At 41.9% G+C, this 20,316-nt stretch overlaps 1 protein-coding gene across 1 annotated transcript in view; it reads left to right on the top strand.

The window, feature by feature from the left end:
* The window catches only part of LOC132822108 (protein shisa-5-like), a 49,405-nt gene extending 37,331 nt beyond the window's left edge, over positions 1–12,074 (top strand). Inside the window, exons 4-5 of the mRNA XM_060835143.1 lie at positions 7,006–7,185; positions 9,184–12,074. Of these exons, the coding sequence (XP_060691126.1) occupies positions 7,006–7,185; positions 9,184–9,281 (278 nt within the window). The 3' untranslated portion in view covers positions 9,282–12,074. The remainder of the gene's footprint in view (positions 1–7,005; positions 7,186–9,183) is intronic.
* Positions 12,075–20,316: the final 8,242 nt, after the last annotated feature.

Below are 20,316 nucleotides of genomic sequence, written 5' to 3'. Positions count from 1 at the left end.
CTCATCTAGGCATCAATGGGTTTTTATTGAGGTTAGTTCGCAAGTAAGATACCTCGGTGCCTTTCAGTCTGAGCACCCTTTGTGGAGTTCCAGTATGTGTGAGGAGTGAGGCTGCCCTTAGGGCTTTGGGAGCAGTTGTGCCTACTGAGGGCTAGGAAGTCTATTGCCAGGCTGTCTTGGGATGTGTATTCCCCAGTCTGGAAGTGGCTTGAGTCACTGCCTGTTTGCCGCCTTGTGTCTTAGTTTGTCTGTTTAGTCAAGGGGCTGAGGCACTCTGGGTAGTTTCTGTTGAGGATTAGGCAGACATGGTTCCTTATGCTCTTTGTGGCCATGCTGTAGGTGGACAGGGTAGTAAATTTTCTCTCACAGTAATAATCAACAATGTGTTTGAAATTCAACGACAGTCCAAAGATATACACCAGAGGAAGTTTTGTCTTGGTACAGACACATTGAGCCATTGATAGTGTTTTTTTAGATAGAAGTGTCTGTGCTCTGCCACATCTTACTAGAGCCAGCCTATTGAGAAAGAAGAGTTTTCTACATATTTCAAACTGCATTTGATGGCTCCCATAATTGATTTCACCTCAGTGCTATTGAACTGAAATATTGATTGTTGGCAGTGATAGACTATGTTACTCCTCTGGGTATTATATCCTCCAAACCACAATCTTACCAAGAGCTGCCCCATGTGCATCACAGATGGGTAAACATCACAAAACGTTCCTGGCTTTAGTCCCTCAAGTTTCCTCACACAGTGGCTCAGTGGTTAGCACTGCTGCCTCACAGCAGCAGGGCCCCAGGTTCAATTCCAGCCTTGGGTGACTTTCTGTGCAGGTTAGGTGAATTGGCCATGCTAAATTGCCCATAGTGTGAGGTGCATTAGTCAGAGAGAAGTGGGTCTGGGTGGGTTACTCTTCGGAGGACTGGTTGGGCCAAAGGGCCTGTTTCCACACTGTAGGGAATCTAATCTAATCTAATCTAAATCAGAAGTGGACTAGCCCCATGCACAGATACAGCTGGACTAATTCCCTGAGTTGGCTTCGCTTGATAGTATTTTTGTTCACTGATAACATTTCCTCAGTTCACCTACACTCTCTGTGCTTGCTTATGCCAACAGTGCGTGAATATCAACATTTGAGTAGATCATTTTACACTCTGCTGTGGTGCTGTTCAAATTATAAAGTATCTATGCAACTATGTATGGTAGCCTGTCAGGTGACAAACAGGTTACATATTGTACCCTGAAAGCCTCAGCTAGTGTAGAAATTGATCACTATTCTACCTTGAAGGCCTCTGGCTTGCAAGTCCCACCCAATACATATAACTGCATCTCTTGATGCACATCCAACATAGCAGACCATTTCCCAGAATGTTAAAGATGTGTCTGGCATTGTGCTCGGGCTGCCCATATTTGAGGCGCACAAACTGGTTGACTGCTAAGCTGTCCCTCAAGTCCTGCACAAAATGGCTGACAAGTGGTGAAACAGAATTAAAAGCCTGCTCCGACATTTAAGTACGACACAATGGTACTTTTGAGAAGAGGTTATTCAGAGGCAAAAGGGACCCTTGCCCAAACAGCTGCAAGAAGATTAGTTAGAAGCAGTTTGATAAGAAATGCCCAAAGATAGGCAGTTTGAAGATTTGAAAGGGAAAGTAAACTCCTGCAGTAGCAAACACAGACAAACTAATGGGATTATAGCTTGTAAAAATCTGGAGGATCAAACAAGTAAACAAGTTTGTTAAACTATGACAGCAAATGACTCCAGCTTCATTAATGAAAGGATGTTGTCCCATTAGGTGAAAAGAGCTAGTCAGGATAAGGACAATAAATCTCAGTCCAGAAGACAGCAAACGGCCAGCCTAATGTATCATGCAATTGTGAAAACAGCAGATAATAGCATTCTTCAATGATAAATTGTTTCTTTGAAATCATTCACAATATTAAGAAGTAGGTTCTAGTTAAAAATTCTTCAGATAATCACAAGAGATTTCAACATAATTATAAATACACATGTAACAAAATACAAAGATCACGAAAAGCATTAGAGGAAAATAATTCAAATATTGATATGAAAGTTTATTTGTCTTGGGAAACATGCCTTTATCACTACAGGAATGCCTAGTATACCCTGTAAGAAACAAATTGATCAAAACCCTACAGTAGGGATAGATGTAAAAACTTTACACATAACTAACTTTATAACAGAAATTAATATGATGAATCTTACAGCAGATAGTAAGAATCAATTGTCCTTTCATAACATAATTAGGACAATGGGAAAATATAAGAAGTGTAACATAATTTGACAGAGATAGCAAATGAGTACAGAGGAACCTCGATTATCCGAACGAGATGGGCAGGCACTATTTCATTCGCATTGGAAGCACGGTTCACCATCCCAGGGGTTCAAGGGTCTCTGAAAGGGGATATGGCTAAGTGTCTTGTTAAATGGTACACCTGAAACATCAAGGCAAGTCATTCGCACGTTAAAGGAAAAAAGTTCTTTATAGTCTTAAGTGGGAAAGGGTTGACATCACAGGAGGGTTATGACCAGGTTTTCTTTTCATCCTTTACTACTAGAAGTAGGGGAGTGGTAGCACTTATCCAGAAAAATCTTCCATTCACATTATTAGAGAAGGTGAAAGATGAGCGAGAGTGGTTTGTGATACTTAAGGCCCTGATGCATGAGGAGGAATATGGTATTTTAAATGGCATATGGTATTTACTGTCTTCTGGCGCATCCCCTCAAATTTTTGGTTAGTGCTTTTTTAAGTTGGGTGCCTTTGGAACATGGCACGTTATTATAGGGGGAATTTCAATTGCCTTTTTGATCTGTCAGTGGACAGGCTGCCTACTAGGCCCCCAGCTATCTCTTCACAGGCCAAGCAGGTGGCTGACTTATGTGAGGAGTTGGGGCTGGTGAATGTTTGGAGATGGAATTCTGGTCTCCTTCCTATCAGAAAGATGTTGTGAAACTTGAAAGGGTTCAGAAAAGATTTGCAAGGATGTTGCCATGGTTGGAGGATTTGAGCTATAGGGAGAGGTTGAATAGGCTAGGGCTGTTTTCCCTGGAGCATCGGAGGCTATGGGGTGACCTTTATAGAGGCTTATAAAATCATGAGGGGCATGGATAGGATAAACAGACAAAGTATTTTCCCTGGGGTGGGAGAGGGCATAGGTTTGGGGTGAGAGGGGAAAGATATTAGCAAGGTTTGAGAAGATTTGTAGCTCAGGTTGTGGTTCTGGATGTGGGTTTGCTCACTGAGCTGGAGGGTTCATTTTCCGACATTTCGTCACCATGCTAGGTAGCATCATTCGAAGGTTCACTGAGGATGTTGCCTGGTGTGATGGCGGGGCATCTGGGAAGAAACCTTCTGGCTTGGCAAGCAAACCTACATCCAGGGTAAAGATATAAAAGGGACCTAAGGGGCAACTTTTTCACGCACAGGGTAGCAAGTGTATGGAATGAGCTGCCAGAGGAAGTGGTGGGGGCTGATACAATTGCAACATTTAAAAGACATCTGGATGGGTATATGAATAGGAAGAGTTTGGAGGGATATGGGTCAGGTGCTGGCAGGTGGGAATAGATTGGGTTGGGATTTCTGGTCAGCATGGATGAGTTGGACCGAAGGGTCTGTTTCTGTGCTGTACATCTGTATGACTCGATAATTGATTATTCGGTGAATTGATTCAATGCCTTTCCTCCAGGACTCAGAGTTTTTGTTATGTCTGCTCCCCGTTCAGGACACGAGGCAGCAGCACACCGCTCCCTGTCCAACCCCTGCCCCCGCCCCCACCCTGTACCCCATCGGCACCCCTGCCCCAACCCCATTCCCCCCGACTGCACCCACAACCCCTTCCAACACTGCCCCTACCCCAACCCCGTCCAACCACTCCCTTTCGAACATGACCATCTTTGGCCTCTGCCATTGCCAAAACAAATCAGACCTCTTATTGGAGGAACAATGCCTTGTCTTCCACCTGGGCACCCTGTTAGCCCGGAGGACTCAGTATTGTGTTCTCCAATTTCACTTAACCTCCTTTCCCATCCCCCAACTCCCTTCCCAGGCCCTCCCCCTCCCTTCCACTCTGCCCTGCCATCAATGGGATTCATTCCTCCCATTGACCCACCAGGTTGTACCCTCTACCTGTCTTCACCTAACCCCACTTCACCACCCTGCCCCTGCCTTCCCCTTTATCTGCAGCTCCCCTCCCCCACACACAACCCCAGTCCTGAAGAAGAGTTACACCCAAAATGTCAACTTTTACACCTGTTAATGCTACCTGGCTTGCTGTGTTCTTCCACCCTCATTCCTGTCTACTTTGGATTCCAGCATTGTTAAAGTACAGATTTGAGACCGCCCAGGGAATCCCTTGTGGACTCAACCTGTAAGCCTCTGTAAGCCTCCAGTTCGTCCCAGAGATCGTACTCTTTGGTAGTCTGGAATAAGAAAACCTCTTACAGTTTAGTTTAATTTTAGTCATCCCCTTTATTTACCAATAGCATCACTGTAACAGCATAACACTGATAACATAAGCTAAACTACTTAGGTTCTAATAACCCAAGACAGCAGGATATCACTCTTCCTTTAAGAGCCCTTGCTGTACTGACACAAAGTGGGTTTCTTTATACAAAATGTTGACAAAAACACAGCATGTTCTTAATTAAACAGATAGCAGTGAACGGCAATAATTCGTAAGGAAGAGAAGTTAATTGACAGGCCTGTGTGCGCTTGACTGATCACTCCTACAGGCCCTGAGCCATTCATCAGGTGGGCAAAACAAATCCAGCCATGTTAGGCATCTGCTGTTGAGAAGTTCCTATCATAAAGAGGTACCATTCTGAGCTAACTGGAAGAGTTCATAGGTAACCTTGCACAGCTCACATGTCAGATACAATTTGTTTACAAAATGGCTTCTGAGCAAGGAGGGCAAACTTTTGATCATAAAATGGCTTCCTGCCCAGAATCTCTTCAATGTTAGGTTTAGAATAATTTTTTAAGCTGCTTTTTATCTGAATCATTCTGTCCCGAGGCTGAGATGTTACCATAAGTTGCATTTAAATTGATTCATTAGTTTCAAATTAAACATGCTTTCTTTTCAGGATTGTGTTTCAAATTCAAATAATACATAAGATCTGATTAGTTAGAATTGACAGTGGAGCAGTCTGTAAGGTCGGTAGAGTGGTCTGTAAGAACAACAAGTAAGTTAAAGCTTCATCATTATTACCTTATACAGAGTTTGCATTTCATAACCAGTAATAGCTTCTCAAAATCATCATAAAGTCTCTAAAATGCAATTAAGTTCAATCCATAGCAAGTAAGCATAAAGAGTTAATTTTCTACTGGCTTTGACAGTCCCCGCACTAAAATGGTCTCTCTCTCTCTCTCTTTCTCTCTCGTGTCCTTTTGAGTTCTCAAGTCAGGGACTCATAACAGAAAAGATGTTTTACCCTCTATGTCTGCCTAATTTGTCAGGGGTAATAAGAATCCATTATAATTGTTAGGACCTGACAGTCAATTGCGATATTTTTGATTATACCAAGTTTTGTTTTGAGGTTAGAATCAAACACTATTATTCATTTCACAAGAGAATAGCCATGAAAGTTATCACTCGGTGTCCTGTTTACATAGATTCACTGATGTTAAGGTAAATGTTCTCAATTGGCTTAGAGCATCCTGTTATCACTTGGTGAGAATAGATGCTTTTATCTTTTGCATAACTTGGGTTCTCCATTTTCCTGTGGCCCAACCCTCCTGCCTGGTGTGCAGCAAATGTGTTCTATAATTCAATGATACATTTTAGTCTAAATGTTTAAGGACAAGTTTTAAGGCTATAGACTTTCTCAGCATCTGTAGTTTTTTTGTCTCTACCCATGATCTGGTAGACTCTACACTGAATAGTAAGTCTGTCTTATGATGATAAATTTCCACTGGCTTCAAATGCTGGTGCCTTAGGAGGGACTTAAGTGTCCTAATTGGCTGCTTGTTTCCATGGAAGATGCTGCTTGTTTTGTTTAATGACCATGGGGCAAGTCCCAAGGGGACTGGGAAAACTCAGCCCATTTCCTTTTATGAGGAGTGAAGGAATTTGTCTTGAAGTCACATACAAAATGCTTTCTTCCTCACTTAATGCTTTGTAATTTACATTACACATGAGTCATTTGAGCTGGTGATAGCTGCCTGTAACCTGCGTTGGTCAAAATTTGGAAAAATAGATTATTTTTATCATGTTTAATTATTGTGATTGACATATCTCTTCTTGAAACCATTTTATGCTAACCAGGTTCACACTTCAGTTAAGTTGACAAGAAAATATTTCATTTTTGGCAGAATAGACTAGCACACAGGCAAGATGAGCTGACTCCTGTTGTTGTGCGCTGAGTCAACAAGAACTAGCTCTGACTGATACAAACCAAGTAGGGAAAGGTTAGTGAATCCATAAAGCTGGAATGCAAAGAATGCATGGAACAAGAGGAACGAGCATCCTTGTATGCAGAACAGAGCAGAAATTTCAAAATCTCTTCCCATATGTGGATACTTGTGGGCTTAAGTAGTCGAGCAGTTTCTGTGCAAAAGCTGCATACTTGACAGAATAATAATGGCATGAGTATAATGATGATGGCATAGCAGGGAGGCTCCATCATTAACCACTGGCAACGACAAAGATCCTGTTCAAGTCTTGAATTCATTCATGCTAATATTAAGAAACCATAGCTTCTTTTTGAAGTGAATGGTTATAGGCAGTGAAAAGAAATGATAGATGTCTTGGTGGTTTGTCCGTCCCAACTGTGTTGAGAAACCAGTCAGACAACCACATCATGTTGTTTTGCATATTGAGAACATTCAGATAAAATATATTGTATTTGATCTATTCCTTGATGACAAAATTGGAGGGAAATCAAAATGTCTAATTTGAACAAAAGCATTAAGAATCTTTACATGAGAAATATCTTAGTGCATTGTAATTAATTCATGAGTTTTCTGCCTCTTTATTTGTTTCAGCTGTTGTAACCACTGTAGCTTGTTCACAACAAATGGCAGCTTATCCACAAGTCCAAGGATACCGGCCTCTTCAATATCATCCTGCACAGTCAGCAGTTCCCACCGTTCCGTATCCTTATAATCATCCAGTGGCATATCCAAATTATGGACAACCGCCAACCTACCAAGAAGTTTCCACAAGTAAGTCAATGGAATGCTCCACCATGCATTTTCAGTTGATGATGCAAATCGTGCTAATGATGCAATGCATTTACTCTTAAAAAGTTATGTTTTTCCAGTGGGAAACTTTGAGCTTCCCAAGTTTTTAATTTAGAAACATATTGTCATAAATGAAGGGCTGTTTCACTTTCAAACAATATTTTACGATGGGCAATAAAATGCTGCCTCATCAGCAATGCCCACATCCTAGCAATAAATAAAGCAATTCCTGGATCGCATGTGAAGTAAGCTTTTCATCATGGTTTGAAGAAGTTTATAGGGATTGTTGTCAGGAAGTTATTTTCAGTGTTATAAGCCCAATTATGTTGATTAAAAGTAGGGAGAGGGTTTGAGTTTAAAAGTAGGGAGGTGCTGTTGCAACTGTATAGGACGCTGGTGAGGCCACACCTGGAGTACCGTGGGCAGTTTTGGTTTCCTTACTTGAGAAAGGATGTACTGGGAATGAAGGGGGTGTAGAGGAGGTTCACTAGGTCAGTTTCAGAGTTGTGGGGAATGGCTCATGAGGAGAGACTTAGTAGGCTGGGATTATATTCATTGGAATTTAGAAGAGTTGGTGGCGGGGGAAGGGGGGTTCTTATGGAAACATACAATTATGAAGGGAATAGATAAAATAGAAGTAGAGAGGATGCTTCCACTAGCAGATGAAACTAGGACAAGAGGGTGTAGCCTCAAAATTAGGGGGAGCTGATTTAGGACTGAATTGAGAAGGAACTTCTTCACCCAGAGAATCTGTGGAATTCCCTGCCAAGTGAAGTAATCAAGGCTTCCTCATTAAATGTTTTTAAAGCTAAGATAGATAATTTTTGTTGAACAATAAAGGAATAAAGGTTATAGTGAGAGGGCGGGTAAATGGTGCTGACACCATGAAAAGATCAGCCACAATCTTATTGAATGGGGGAGCAGGCTCGAAGGGCCGAATAGCCTACTCCTGCTCTTATGTAAAATTGTTTCTACAGTGCAGAAAGAGGCCATTTGGCCCATTGAGTCTGCACTGACTCTCCAAAGACCATCCCACCCACCCTGGGACAATTTAGGTTAGCCAATCCACCCTCACCTGCACTGTGCAAGGAGACCAAGGCACCCAGTGGAAACCCACGCAGACATGGGGAGAACATGCAAACTCCACAAGGCTGAAATCAAACCTCGGTCCCTGACACTATGAGGCAGCAGTGCTAACCACTGAGCCACTGTGTCTACCCTTTTGCATGGATTTCTGATTTGCAATATAGATTTATGCCAGAAAATAAAATAGCTAATTTGATCTTTATGCATTTTTCTGTTAGATATAGTTGGTAGCAGCAAGCTAGACAATAATGATGCTTGAAGGTCTGGTTCATTTTGAGGGTAGAGCCTCCCTTGCTTTAGGACAGTATTATGTGGGTGAGTGCCGTGCGATTTAGGACCCTGTAATATTTTAGCAGCCTTTCCATCAGCCTGATAAAAGCAGTTAAGCCCATTATGGGTACAAGTAGACAGCGGAATATTTGGAGGCAGCAGGATCTGGAGCAGCTGTGGATGAGGCTGGAATTGAAAATCCTAGAGGAACACCAGACCTCCTTCAAGCATCCGCAGAAGAGGAGGAACTAGATCCTCAGTGTTCAGTACAAGCTGTGAATGCCCATTTGCTGAGTGAGTTACTGCAGCAATAATTGTACAATTAAGAAAACTAAACACAGTAGATGCTAATACTAATTTTGGCATTTCATTTATATTTATTTTTCAAATATATCTTGAAGTGTCATATGGAAACTTCATTTGAAGTTATGATTGAAGAATCAGGATTCCATTTGTACAGACTGCCAGAATTTCATGTCAGTTTGCAAATTGAAGGGATTGAAATGCATTCAGTTTCCTTTACACTCAGAGAGCAGTGCTCAAATGCTGCGACTTTAGAACCTATCTATGTTAGAACATAGCAACAGGGCTAATGGCTGTTGATTTCTTTTTCTCTTGTTATAGTGAGTCAACCTCAAATTTATCCTGCAACACAGTCTTTACACACTCCAATCCCTGGGGATAATCCAAGCTTTATGGATCCAGTGGAGCCACATAAGTGAGAACCTGACCAGCTGTGCCTTCAAAGTGCGAACACCTGCTTTCATTCCTCTCGCCATTTTGTTTTGCATAATTTAACACAAGTTCGCTCCAGTACTTGGAACACACAAATGCTGTACTATGTCTTGGTCTTGCAAGCTAAACAAGGAGAAAATTTCTTTAGAACATTGATTTGCAGTGTGGGATTGTTCCTTCATTCCCATTGGAAATGGATGTTCAGTTATTCGGTGCTAGCTCCAGGCATGATGGACCAAATGGCCTCCATTACCACTGTATCTTCTACATGTGAACATGCAAGCATAGGAATTGTGATTATCTCTGTCTTCTTTGGACCACCCCTTCTTTTTAAACAGTGAAGTCCTAGTTCAATTCACAAGCGGAAATATTTTCACATACACCTAGTCAAACCCCTCAGGAACTTACTTGCTTCAATCAATGTCACCTCTTACTTCTTCTAATTTCCAGCCGATCTAAGCCTAGTCTGTCTAAACTTCCCTGGATTTCCAATTCAAGCACAGCAGCCACCTGACAGGCTGGCCTGCTGATTTACGTAGAGATCAGGTCCAAAGTGAAACCCATCGGTTTTGAGTTCATTTACAATGCTTCAAGTTGGTCTGTTCCTGAACCACAATATCACAGAATCAAGTCAGAGAGGCTTGATTCTTCTTTATTTATGTGAACCCTGCCACAATATACAATTCCACAATTCCTCAGAAAGGTCCTTTTAACAAAACATAGAAAATAGGAGCAAGAGTAGTCCATTCGGCCCTTCGAGCCTACACCGCCATTCAGTACGATCATGGCTGATCATCCAACTCTGTACTGGATTCCTGCTTTGTCCCTGTGCTCTTTTATCCCCTTTAGCCCTAAGAATTATGTCCTACTCCTTCCTGAAAATATCAACTGTTTTGACCTCAATGCCTTTCTGTGGCAGGAATTCCACTGGCTCATTACTCTCTCGGTGAAGAATATTCTCCTCATATCAGTCCTAAGTGGCCTACCCCATATTTTTAAACGGTAACTCCTGGATGTGGGCTTCCTCGTCACTGGTAACATCCTTCCTGTGTTTACCTCTTAGGATTTTACAGGCTTTTATGACTTATTCTTCTAACCTCCAGCGAATGTAATCCTAACCAATCCAATCTCTCTTCATCTATCAGTCCTCCCATCCCAGGATGACATGACAGCTTTGCTCCCTGTACATCCAAAAGTAGGGATTCAGAACTGGTTGCTTACACTTTTTTAAATGGTGCCTGCTTCTGCTTAACGCCACTGTGCTCTTCCTCCTCCTCCCTCGCCCCAGTTATGTAAATGGAGAGGTCCATGAGGAATGCTATACCAGCTCCTAGAAACTCTGTCGGGTGTGGGAGGGGTGGCATTCCAAACATGTGACTGAGTGCTCATCATACAAAAGATTAGTGTGAAGAAGGTAAAGGATTTTCTAATCAGAAACCAAAATCAGCAGTCCGTCTACTGAGTGTGGAAATAAATAATTAAATGATCAATTGACCCTGATACTTCCCAGTCATAAAACAGTTATTGAAGCCAGACTAATGCGAGTGGGCAGTCTTTTTTTTAAATGTTTCAAAAAAGGGTGTTCTGCCTTTGTCGGACACCCTTAATCCATACGGGACGTGCCATGACATGCTAGGGAGTTGGCGTAGTGATAATGTCACGGGACTAAAAAACCAGAACCCTAGTCACTGTTCTGTGGACATGTGTTTGAATCTCCACCTTAGTGGGTAGTGAAACTTGAGTTCAGTTAAAAAGTTGACTCAATGGTAACCATCGCCAGTTGGTGTAAAAAACCCATCTTGTTTAATGATGTCCTGAGAAATCTGCTATCTTTACCCTGGTCTGGTCTACATGTGACTCCAGACTCATAGCAATATAGTTGACTCTTAAATGCCCTCTGTGGAATTAAAGATGGACAATAAGCCAGTGATGTCCATGAACAAGTACAAAATGCTCATCCCCCACTTCTTAAACAAGTCCTCCCACCGATGCCTGCTCTCCCCTTTGGCTGGGTTTGTATTGGGGGCTTCCTGCCTCCACTTCCTGCAGTGACCACTGCTAAGCTCTGATGCTGGCTTATCAGATTGGTTGGCAACTTGAGAGCCTCGGCCTGCAACAGCTTATAGCTATGGGGGGGAGGAGAAGGGCTAATCAGGCCACCACCTCATCCCCCTGTGTAGAATTACTGTCATTGTCCAGGCCTTACCTTCTAGAATTCCATTTCAAAACCCCTCCATCCTCACATTGGAAACTCATGGATGAGGAGTACTTTAATGGTCCAAAATAGATTGAAATAATTTACATCTGATATACCTGCCATCACATCGTGAGAAAATAGTTAATATAATGATACGTTTCCTGTGAGTTTACTGTTTCTGAAGGTTTTCGTTTCAATCGAATCTTATTGCTTGCAATCTTTTCCTAGCTCAAATCTTGACATATCTAAAAATATGTGTGTAAATGTAAAAGTTTAGGTGCAGCAAGAAATTTATGCTGCATTTATTTAGCTTGGTGTGGTGATATCGCATATATTTTGCTTTAGACTACTTCAGACAATATATTCACTCAATAGTTACAACTTTAAAGAGTGTTTTTGGTCAACTTCTGATGTGCATTTAAGATCTGTGCCTTTTATAGCAATTTGGTCATTTTACTTTTCATTAGGTTTGATGTGTGTGTGATCTTTTATAATACTTAAGGAGACGGCTTGGTTTGTGAATGAAAATAAAATAAATAATCAATACTTTGCAATTCATGATCTTACAAACTGTTCAAAACTTTGCAAGCATACAATAAATACAATTTATTTCTCAATGTTTCTGTGCATTAATATTTCTCTCCTGAGGAATGAGTGGAATTTTCCAATCTGGAGGTTTTGTATTGAATTGCACAGGACCTGGAATGTATTTTCTCAAGCAATCATGTCCATTTCAGCACATGACCTGCAAAGAGCTGCTCTCTCCTGAGAGGAGAGAAAACTGGAGATGTTTTCACCTGAGGGTCAGCAGGCCTCAGGTGAGGGGAGAGGTTGAGAAGGAGAATCCTTCATGGTAAGCACAGCCAGTGCAGGAATTGAACCCTGTCGGCATCACACTGCATTGCAAACCAGCTATCCATTATAAGTCAGTTGAATTGTAAATCTTACTGTGCAGGGGTTAACAGGAATTTCTCACCCTCTCCTAGACATTGTAATGTCAGAGTTCAGCCACTATACTTCAAGATGAATTGAACAGGCCTGTACTCAACAGGATTTTGCAAAACAACAGTCTAGATTGTACTGTATCTTTTATTGAACTGGCTGTCACATGGATGCTTGTGGCTCATGGTAGAGATCATGTTACAAAAAGCCAGGAAGGCACATTAGTGCAGTATTGTGTTTCTATCCCACACACTTTCAAATTTAAAAAAATTGCATCTATTATCATCTTTTACATCATGAGCTACCCAAATTAATGAAACTGAACTCAATTATTTTCATGCACTAGCAGATCATCCTTTTCATTGATCTCTGCAAATTCATTGCACACAAGAGGACTGAATTGCACCCAAAATTAGCTTCATCTACTTTGGTGAGATTCATGGAGGGGCTTGTCACCATGGCCGCAGTGAGTTTCTTGCATTGATTTCCAAAACATATCTCATTCACTATAGACCATGTCTCAATCTTGATCTTCCCTTTCGCCAGAGCCACTGCCAGAATATCCCAGGATTTCCACTTCCTGTGTGATTTTTAAAGACCAGCTGTGCCCTGCATGAATGGAGTGAAACGAGAACCAAAAGCAAACAATTATGAGGACTTATTGGCGGTACAGCTAACATCTCATTCCAAATACAAATGTACATTCATAGACGTTGCTGTTTAAGAACCATAGTACACAAGGACCCCATCATTTGCATCCTCCCATCTTAGAACCCGTTTTCAAAGAGGAAGATAGAACTTCTTGGATGAATAAAGCTAGAGCAGGGAGAGGTTTTATAAGTCCTGTTTTCAGCCTAGTATTTTGATGCCCCATCCCAATAAGGCAGGTACCACCTGAATCCCACCCTCATTCTAATGAGAGTAACATGAAATCTAAGCTGTAGATCATGTGACTGCAGCCCTCTCACTTACCTCCTTTAAACCCTTTCCTTCTATCCAATCTTTCCCTTCCATATTATTGCTATGTTCCTAAGTCCGTTGCCTGGCCAATGATGTATCATGGTTCTTGTTCCAGATGTGTCATGACCTATATGTGTAGGCAAGTGACTCATGTCAGCAAAAAGCCAGTCTCTGCTGTCTTCTGATGGTCAAAGATAGCAGATATGGCTGACTCAGCAAATGAATGCATTATGGTTACATCAATGCCAAAGATAAGCCTGAAGCATTCACAACAATCTTCAACTTGGAGTCCCAAGTAGATGATTTATCTCAACTTCTTTCAGTGGTCCCCAGCATTACAGATACCAGTTTTCAGCCAATTTTGTTCACTCCATGTGATATTAAGAAATGTTTTGAGAGACTGGATACTGCAATGGCTATGGGCCCTAACAACATTCCAGCAACAGTACTGAAAACTTGTGCTTCAGAACTTGCTGCTCCCTTAGCCAAACTCTTCCAGTACAGTTACAACACTGGCATCTATCTGACAGTATGGAAATTTGTTAACATGGCTAATAGTGCTTCATCAGTCTACTCTTGATCATCATTATGGGGTGGAAGGCATCATTGACAGTGCTATCAAACAGCACCTGCTCAGCAATAACCTGCTCAGTGATGTCCTGTTTGGGTTTCACCAGGGCCATTCAGCTCCTGACCTCATTAAAGACTTGGTTCAAACAGTGACAAAAGAATTGAATTCCAGAGGCAATAAATGCTAGCCAGGTTGTGCCTCCCACATTCCACAAGTAAATAAAAAGAAGGATTGTGGGAAAACACCAGTAAAAATAGAGATTATTGTATATGATCGAATAGTTATTGTGGAGACATGGTTGCAAAGGGACCAAATCTGAGAATGGAGTACTCAGGGGCACGTGACATTTGAAAAGGACTAGCAGGATAGAATGGCTGATGGGGTACTTTATTTGTCCAAGATGGAATAGCAAGAAATGATTTTAGATCAGAAGATGAAGAGTCCAAATGGGAGGGTAAGAATTAAGAGAAGACACCAGTGGGAATAGTCGATAGTCTATCACCCCTCAAAAAGTTAGCAAATACAGATAATCTCCAAAGAATAAATGAGAAGATAATAAGGGTATATAACAAAGATCATGGGCTACTTTAAGCCTCATGTCAATTGGGAAAGTCAAATTGGTAGTGATAGCCACAAGGCAAAAATATTTTGAGAGAGTACTTGAAACAGGTTTCTTTAAAGTATGGTGTAGATCAACCATGGATAAAATTATTTCTATCTGATAATATGAAATGAGGCAAATTTAATAAATAATGTGAGAGTAAAAGACCCCAAGGAAACAATAACCATTACTTGGAACAACTTAGCTTTCAGTTTGAGAGTGAATAACTTTAGTCAGAATAACTGTTATTAATTTAAATAAAAATTCAAAGCAATGAGAGCAGAAGTGTCTGGTTTGGATTGGACTGGGAAATAAATTTAATGAACATGCTGGTTGATGAACAATGGCAGACATTTAAGAAAATAGATCATGACTCACATCAAAAGCCTGTGCCAGAGAGGAAGAAGGTTTCTAGGTATGTGATAAGCCAACTATGGTTAATCAAAAGAAGTTAGGATGTTATCACATTTTTATAAAAGGCATGCAACGCTACAAAGATTAGTGGCAAGCCACGAGAAAGCAATATAAAAAGATGATTTGTAGGTGCCGGTGTTGGACTGGTGTGTACAAATATAATTTCAGTTACATCACATTGGAAACTTTTGCCATAAATTCTGTGTCGTATCATCTTATACTCCACAACCACCTAGTGAAAGAGTGGCACTCCGAAAGCTAGTGCTTCCAAATAAACCTGTTGGACCAAAACCTGGTGCTGTGTGATTTTTAACTTTGTATACCCCAGTCCAACACCGGCATCTCCAAATCATCATAGGACACAGAATTTATAGCTAAAGTTTCCAGTGTGATGTAACTGAAATGTTGAAAAAGACATGGATTGTTTATTAAGCCAGAACTAGATGATTACTTACAGTGTGGAAACAGGCCCTTCGGCCCAACAAGTCCACCCCGACCCTCCGAAGAGCAACCCACCCAGACCCATCCCCTTACACCTAACACTACAGGCAATTTAGCATGACCAATTCACCTAACCTGCACATTTTTGGGAAGAAACTGGAGCACCCAGAGGAAACCCACACAGACATAGGGAGAGCGTGCAAACTCCACACAGACAGTTGCCTGAAGTGGGAATTGAACTCGGGTCCCTGGTGCTGTGAGGCAGCAGTGCTAACCACTGTGCCGCTCATCTTTTAGAATGATTTGGAGGTGAGGGTGTTGGGCTGGGGTGCACAAAGTTAAAAATCACACAACACCAGGTTATTGTCCAACAGGTTTAATTGGACGCATTAGCTTTCGGAGCGCTGCTCCTTCATCAGGTGGTTGTGAAGGACACAACTGTAAGACACAGAATTTATAGCAAAAGTTTACAGTGTGATGTAACTGAAATTGTCCATTGAATAATACCTTAATTTTTGTTGAGGCTTTCATCTGTTAGAATACTATGATAGTTTCACTTCTTTTGTGTGTAAATCACAAACCTTTTTTTTAAAAGTTGCATTCTCTGGTTAACTGTAACAATGTGTGTTAGCTAGACAGTATGTTAAAGGTGTTTTCTCTCTCTTTGCCATAGTGTTTAGACTGATTGTAAACTAAAAAGTGAGATAACAGAGTTTTATTATCCATCACTAGCCATTTGTCCTGCTGGTGACACTGCCAGCAGCCATTGTAGACCTAATCTTAACCTTGACCTGAGATCCCTGGAACAGACAGTAACTGCCTCTTCCTGTGCTCCAGTAACATCTGGTCACAGCACGTTTATCACACACTGACGTTCAGACTGGTGGATTGTCAAGACCAATAAATTTAGCTGACAGACTGGTGAGTCTGATGCCAGCAGTGGACAAGTTGTTGGAGAGGATTCTGAGGAACAAGATTTACATGCATTTGGAGAGGCAAGGACTGATTATCGATAGTCAACATGCTGGCAAAGAAGATTGATGAAGGCATGACATTAGATAATGTCTATACGGACTTCAGCAAAACGTTCAACAAGGTTCCAGATGGTTAATAAGATTAGATCAACATGGGATCCAGAGCAAGCTAGCCAATTGGATACAAAATTGGTTGGAGCACAGGAGACAGAGAGTGGTGGTAGAGGGTTGCTTTTCAGACAGGAGGCTTGTGACCAGCATTGTTCCATAAGGATCGTTGCTGGGTCCACTGCTTTTCATTGCTTATATAAATGATTTGGGTATGAATATAGGAGATATGGTTAATACATTTACAGATGTCATCAAAATAGATATTGTATTGGACAACAGGATCATGATCAGATGGACCAATAGGCTGAGGAGTGGTAGATGGAGTTTAATTTAGAAAAATATGAGGTGTTGTATTTTAGTAAGGCAAACCAGGGCAGAACTTATAAAATTAATGGTCTGGCCCTTGGGATTGTTGCTGAACAAAGAGACCTAGGGGGTGCAGGTACGTAGTTCTTTGAAAGTGGAGTCGCAGGTAGACATGTTGGTGAAGAAGGCGTTTGACACTCTTACCTTTATTGGTCAGAACACTGAGTATAGGATTTGGGATGTCAAGTTGCAGCTGTACAGGACATTGGTGAGGCCTCTTTCAGAATACTGCGTACAGTTCTAGTGATGCTTCGAAAAGAAGAATGTTGTTAATCTTGAGAGAGTGCAGAAAAGATTTACAAGGATGCTGCCAGTACTGGAGGGTTTGAGTTATAGGGAGGGGCTGAATAGGTTTGGACTTTTTTCCCTGGAGCATCAGAGAGTGAGGGGTGACCTTTTAAAGGTTTAGGTTGTAAGTTTGCTCGCTGAGCTGGAAGATTTGTTGGTGATCTTATAGAGGTTTATAAAATCATGAGGGGCATGGATGAGGTGAATAGACAAGGTCTTTTCCCTAGGTAAAAACAATGACTGCAGATGCTGGAAACCAGCACCACTGATCCAAGGTCTTTTCCCTAGGTTGGGAAACCTATGCCCTCCAAACCTTGAGGGCATAGGTTTAAGGTGAGAGAGGAAAGATTTAAAAAGGACCTGAGGGGTAACTTTTTCATGCCTATATGGAGCAAACTGCAAGAGGAAGTGGTGGAGGCATGCACAATTACAACATTTCGATGTCTGGTCAGCATGAACGAGTTGTTTGTGTGCTGTATGACTCTAAAGCTTTCTAAAATACTGGTTCAACCACAGCTGGAATATTCAATTCTGGGACACAGCATGATGTCAAGGCTTTACTGAGAGTGCAGAAAAGATTTAGTATAATGGTGCCAGGGATGATTATCAAAAGTAATCTCACTGCAGAGAGTATCTAACATTCAATTTAAAATGAAAAATAACATTAAAGTACTTAAAAAAATAAACTTGAGTTGGGGTCAATTTGACCTTTGTCAATTATTTATTTGGTACAGCTTTAATGCTTTAAAGTGCAACATTGTTTGGTGTTCTGTGGTCTCCCTATCCTAGTTCTGCAATAGTTCTTGGCAGCAATACAAAGACTGAGAAATGAGATTCATGAACAGTTTCTTTGCTATTACAAAATGGACTGCTGTTGGATCTGCACCACTGTCTCAGCACTTGTAATAAATGGACAAGTTGTGTGGCTAAATGGATTGAAAATGTTTCAAACCAAATTTTGAAGCTTAAGAAAGATTAATTCCTTGCACTCTTCACGCTGGGAGATTTTGTTTCTCTGTTCATTTTAACTGAAAATGTGTTGCTGGAAAAGCGCAGCAGGTCAGGCAGCATCCAAGGAACAGGAGATTCGATGTTTTGGGCATAAGCCCTTCATCAGGAATGAGGAAAGTGTGTCCAGCAGGCTAAGATAAAAGGTAGGGAGGAGGGACTTGGGGGAGGGGCGATGGAGGTGTGATAGGTGGAAGGAGGTCAAGATGAGGGTCACCCTCACAGAGCAGGCCCTTCAGCCCATGATGTTGTGCCATGTTGTAATCTAAAATAAAATAACCTAACCTATGCACCCTCGATTCACTGCTATCCATGTGCATGTCCAGCAGTCGCTTAAATATCCCTAATGACTCTGCTTCCACCACCACCGCTGGCAACGCATTCCATGTATTCACAATTCTCTGCGTAAAGAACCTACCTCTGACGTCTCCTCTATACCTTTCTCCTAATATCTTCCAGCTATGACCCCTCGTGCCAGTCAATCCTGCCCTGGGAAAAAGTCTCTGGCTACTGACTCTATCCATACCTCTCATTGCCCTGGGGACATATCAATCTTAATGTTTGCCAAGGTTTCCAGCACATCAACTTCATCAGTCTTGCGCTGTTAAAGCCTGTATTCCATCTCCTCAAAGTACGCATTCACAACCAGGCCCCTTTCCTTAGTGAAAATGAAGCAAAAATCTCATTTAGGTCTTCCCCTAAGTGCTCAGACTCCATGCACAAGTCCCCTACACTATCCCTAACTGACCCTACCTTTTGCCTGATCATTCTCTTATTCCTCATGTATAAGTAAAATGCCTTTGGGTTCTCCCTAATCCTTCTTGCCAAGCCTTTTTCGTGCCCTCTCCTGGCTCTCCTCAGTCCTTTCTAGCAAGCCTGTAATCCTTTAAAGCTGTGCTCGATCCTTGCTTCCTCCACCTTATGGAAGCTGCCTTCTTCTCTTTGACGAGAAGCTTTTCTGTTCTCCTCGTCCAAGGCTCCTTAATCTTACCCCTTCTTACCTGACTCAGAGGAACAAATTCCTGCATCACTCACAACAACAGCTCCGTAAACAGTCTCCACATATCTGCTGTGCCCTTTCTCTGGTACAATTGCTCCCAGTCTGTACTTGGTAAAAACAATGACTGCAGATGCTGGAAACCAGATCCTAGATTAGTGGTGCTGGAAAAGCACAGCAGTTCAGGTAGCATCCGAGGAGCAGTGCAGTCTGAACTGCTGAGCTCTTGCAGCACCACTAATCCAGAACCCAGTCTGTATTTCCCAACTCCTGCCTGATAGCGTCATAATTTCCTTTTCCCCAATTAAATATCTTCCCTCGGTAACTGCTCCTTTTCCTTTCCAAGGCTATGGTAAATGTGAGGCAGTTGTGGTCGCTGTCAACAAAGTGTTCTCCCACTGCGAGATCTGACACCTGTCCTGGTTCATTGCTGAGCACCAAATCCAAAATGGCCTCTCCCCTCATCAGCCTGTCTACATACTGAGTAAGGAAACCCTCCTGAACACACCTGACAAAAATGGCTCCATCCAAACCATCTGCACTAAAGACGTTCCTGTCGATATTGGGAAAGTTGAAATCACCCATAGCAACAACCCTGTTACATCTGCACTTTTTCAAAATCTGCCCGGCTATGAGTTCTTCAATCTCTCTACTACCATTAGAGCGGGGGGGGGGGGGGGGGGCAGGGGGAGTGGTGGCTGTCTCCTTGCTGTTCCTAACTTCCACCCATACTGACTCAGTTGGCAAACCTTCCTGAACTACCTTCGTTTCTGTAGCTGTGATGCACTCTTTGATTAGCAATGCTATACCCCCTCCTCTTTTTTTCCACCCACCCTGTTCTTTTTAAACATTCTAAACCCTGGAACATCTAGCAACCATTCCTGCCCCTGTGGAACCCATGTCTCCATTATGGCCACAACATCATAGTCCCAAGTACTGATCCATGCTCTAAGTTCATCACTCTTATCTCTGACACTCCTTGCGCTAAAGCAGACACACTTTAACTGATCCCTCTGTTTCATCACGTGAGGAACCTTCCTGATAGATTCACTACACCTTGTTACTATCCCATCTGCAACTGCTCCCCTCTCAGATATGTAGCTCGGATTCCTGCCCCCTTGTCAAACTAGTTTAAACCATCCCGAACCATAT

Source organism: Hemiscyllium ocellatum, chromosome 14 (assembly GCF_020745735.1).
Source record: "Hemiscyllium ocellatum isolate sHemOce1 chromosome 14, sHemOce1.pat.X.cur, whole genome shotgun sequence".
Lineage (NCBI taxonomy): Eukaryota > Metazoa > Chordata > Chondrichthyes > Orectolobiformes > Hemiscylliidae > Hemiscyllium > Hemiscyllium ocellatum.
Note: the sequence above shows the minus strand (reverse complement) of the source record. Positions and strands in the feature narration are given on the sequence as shown.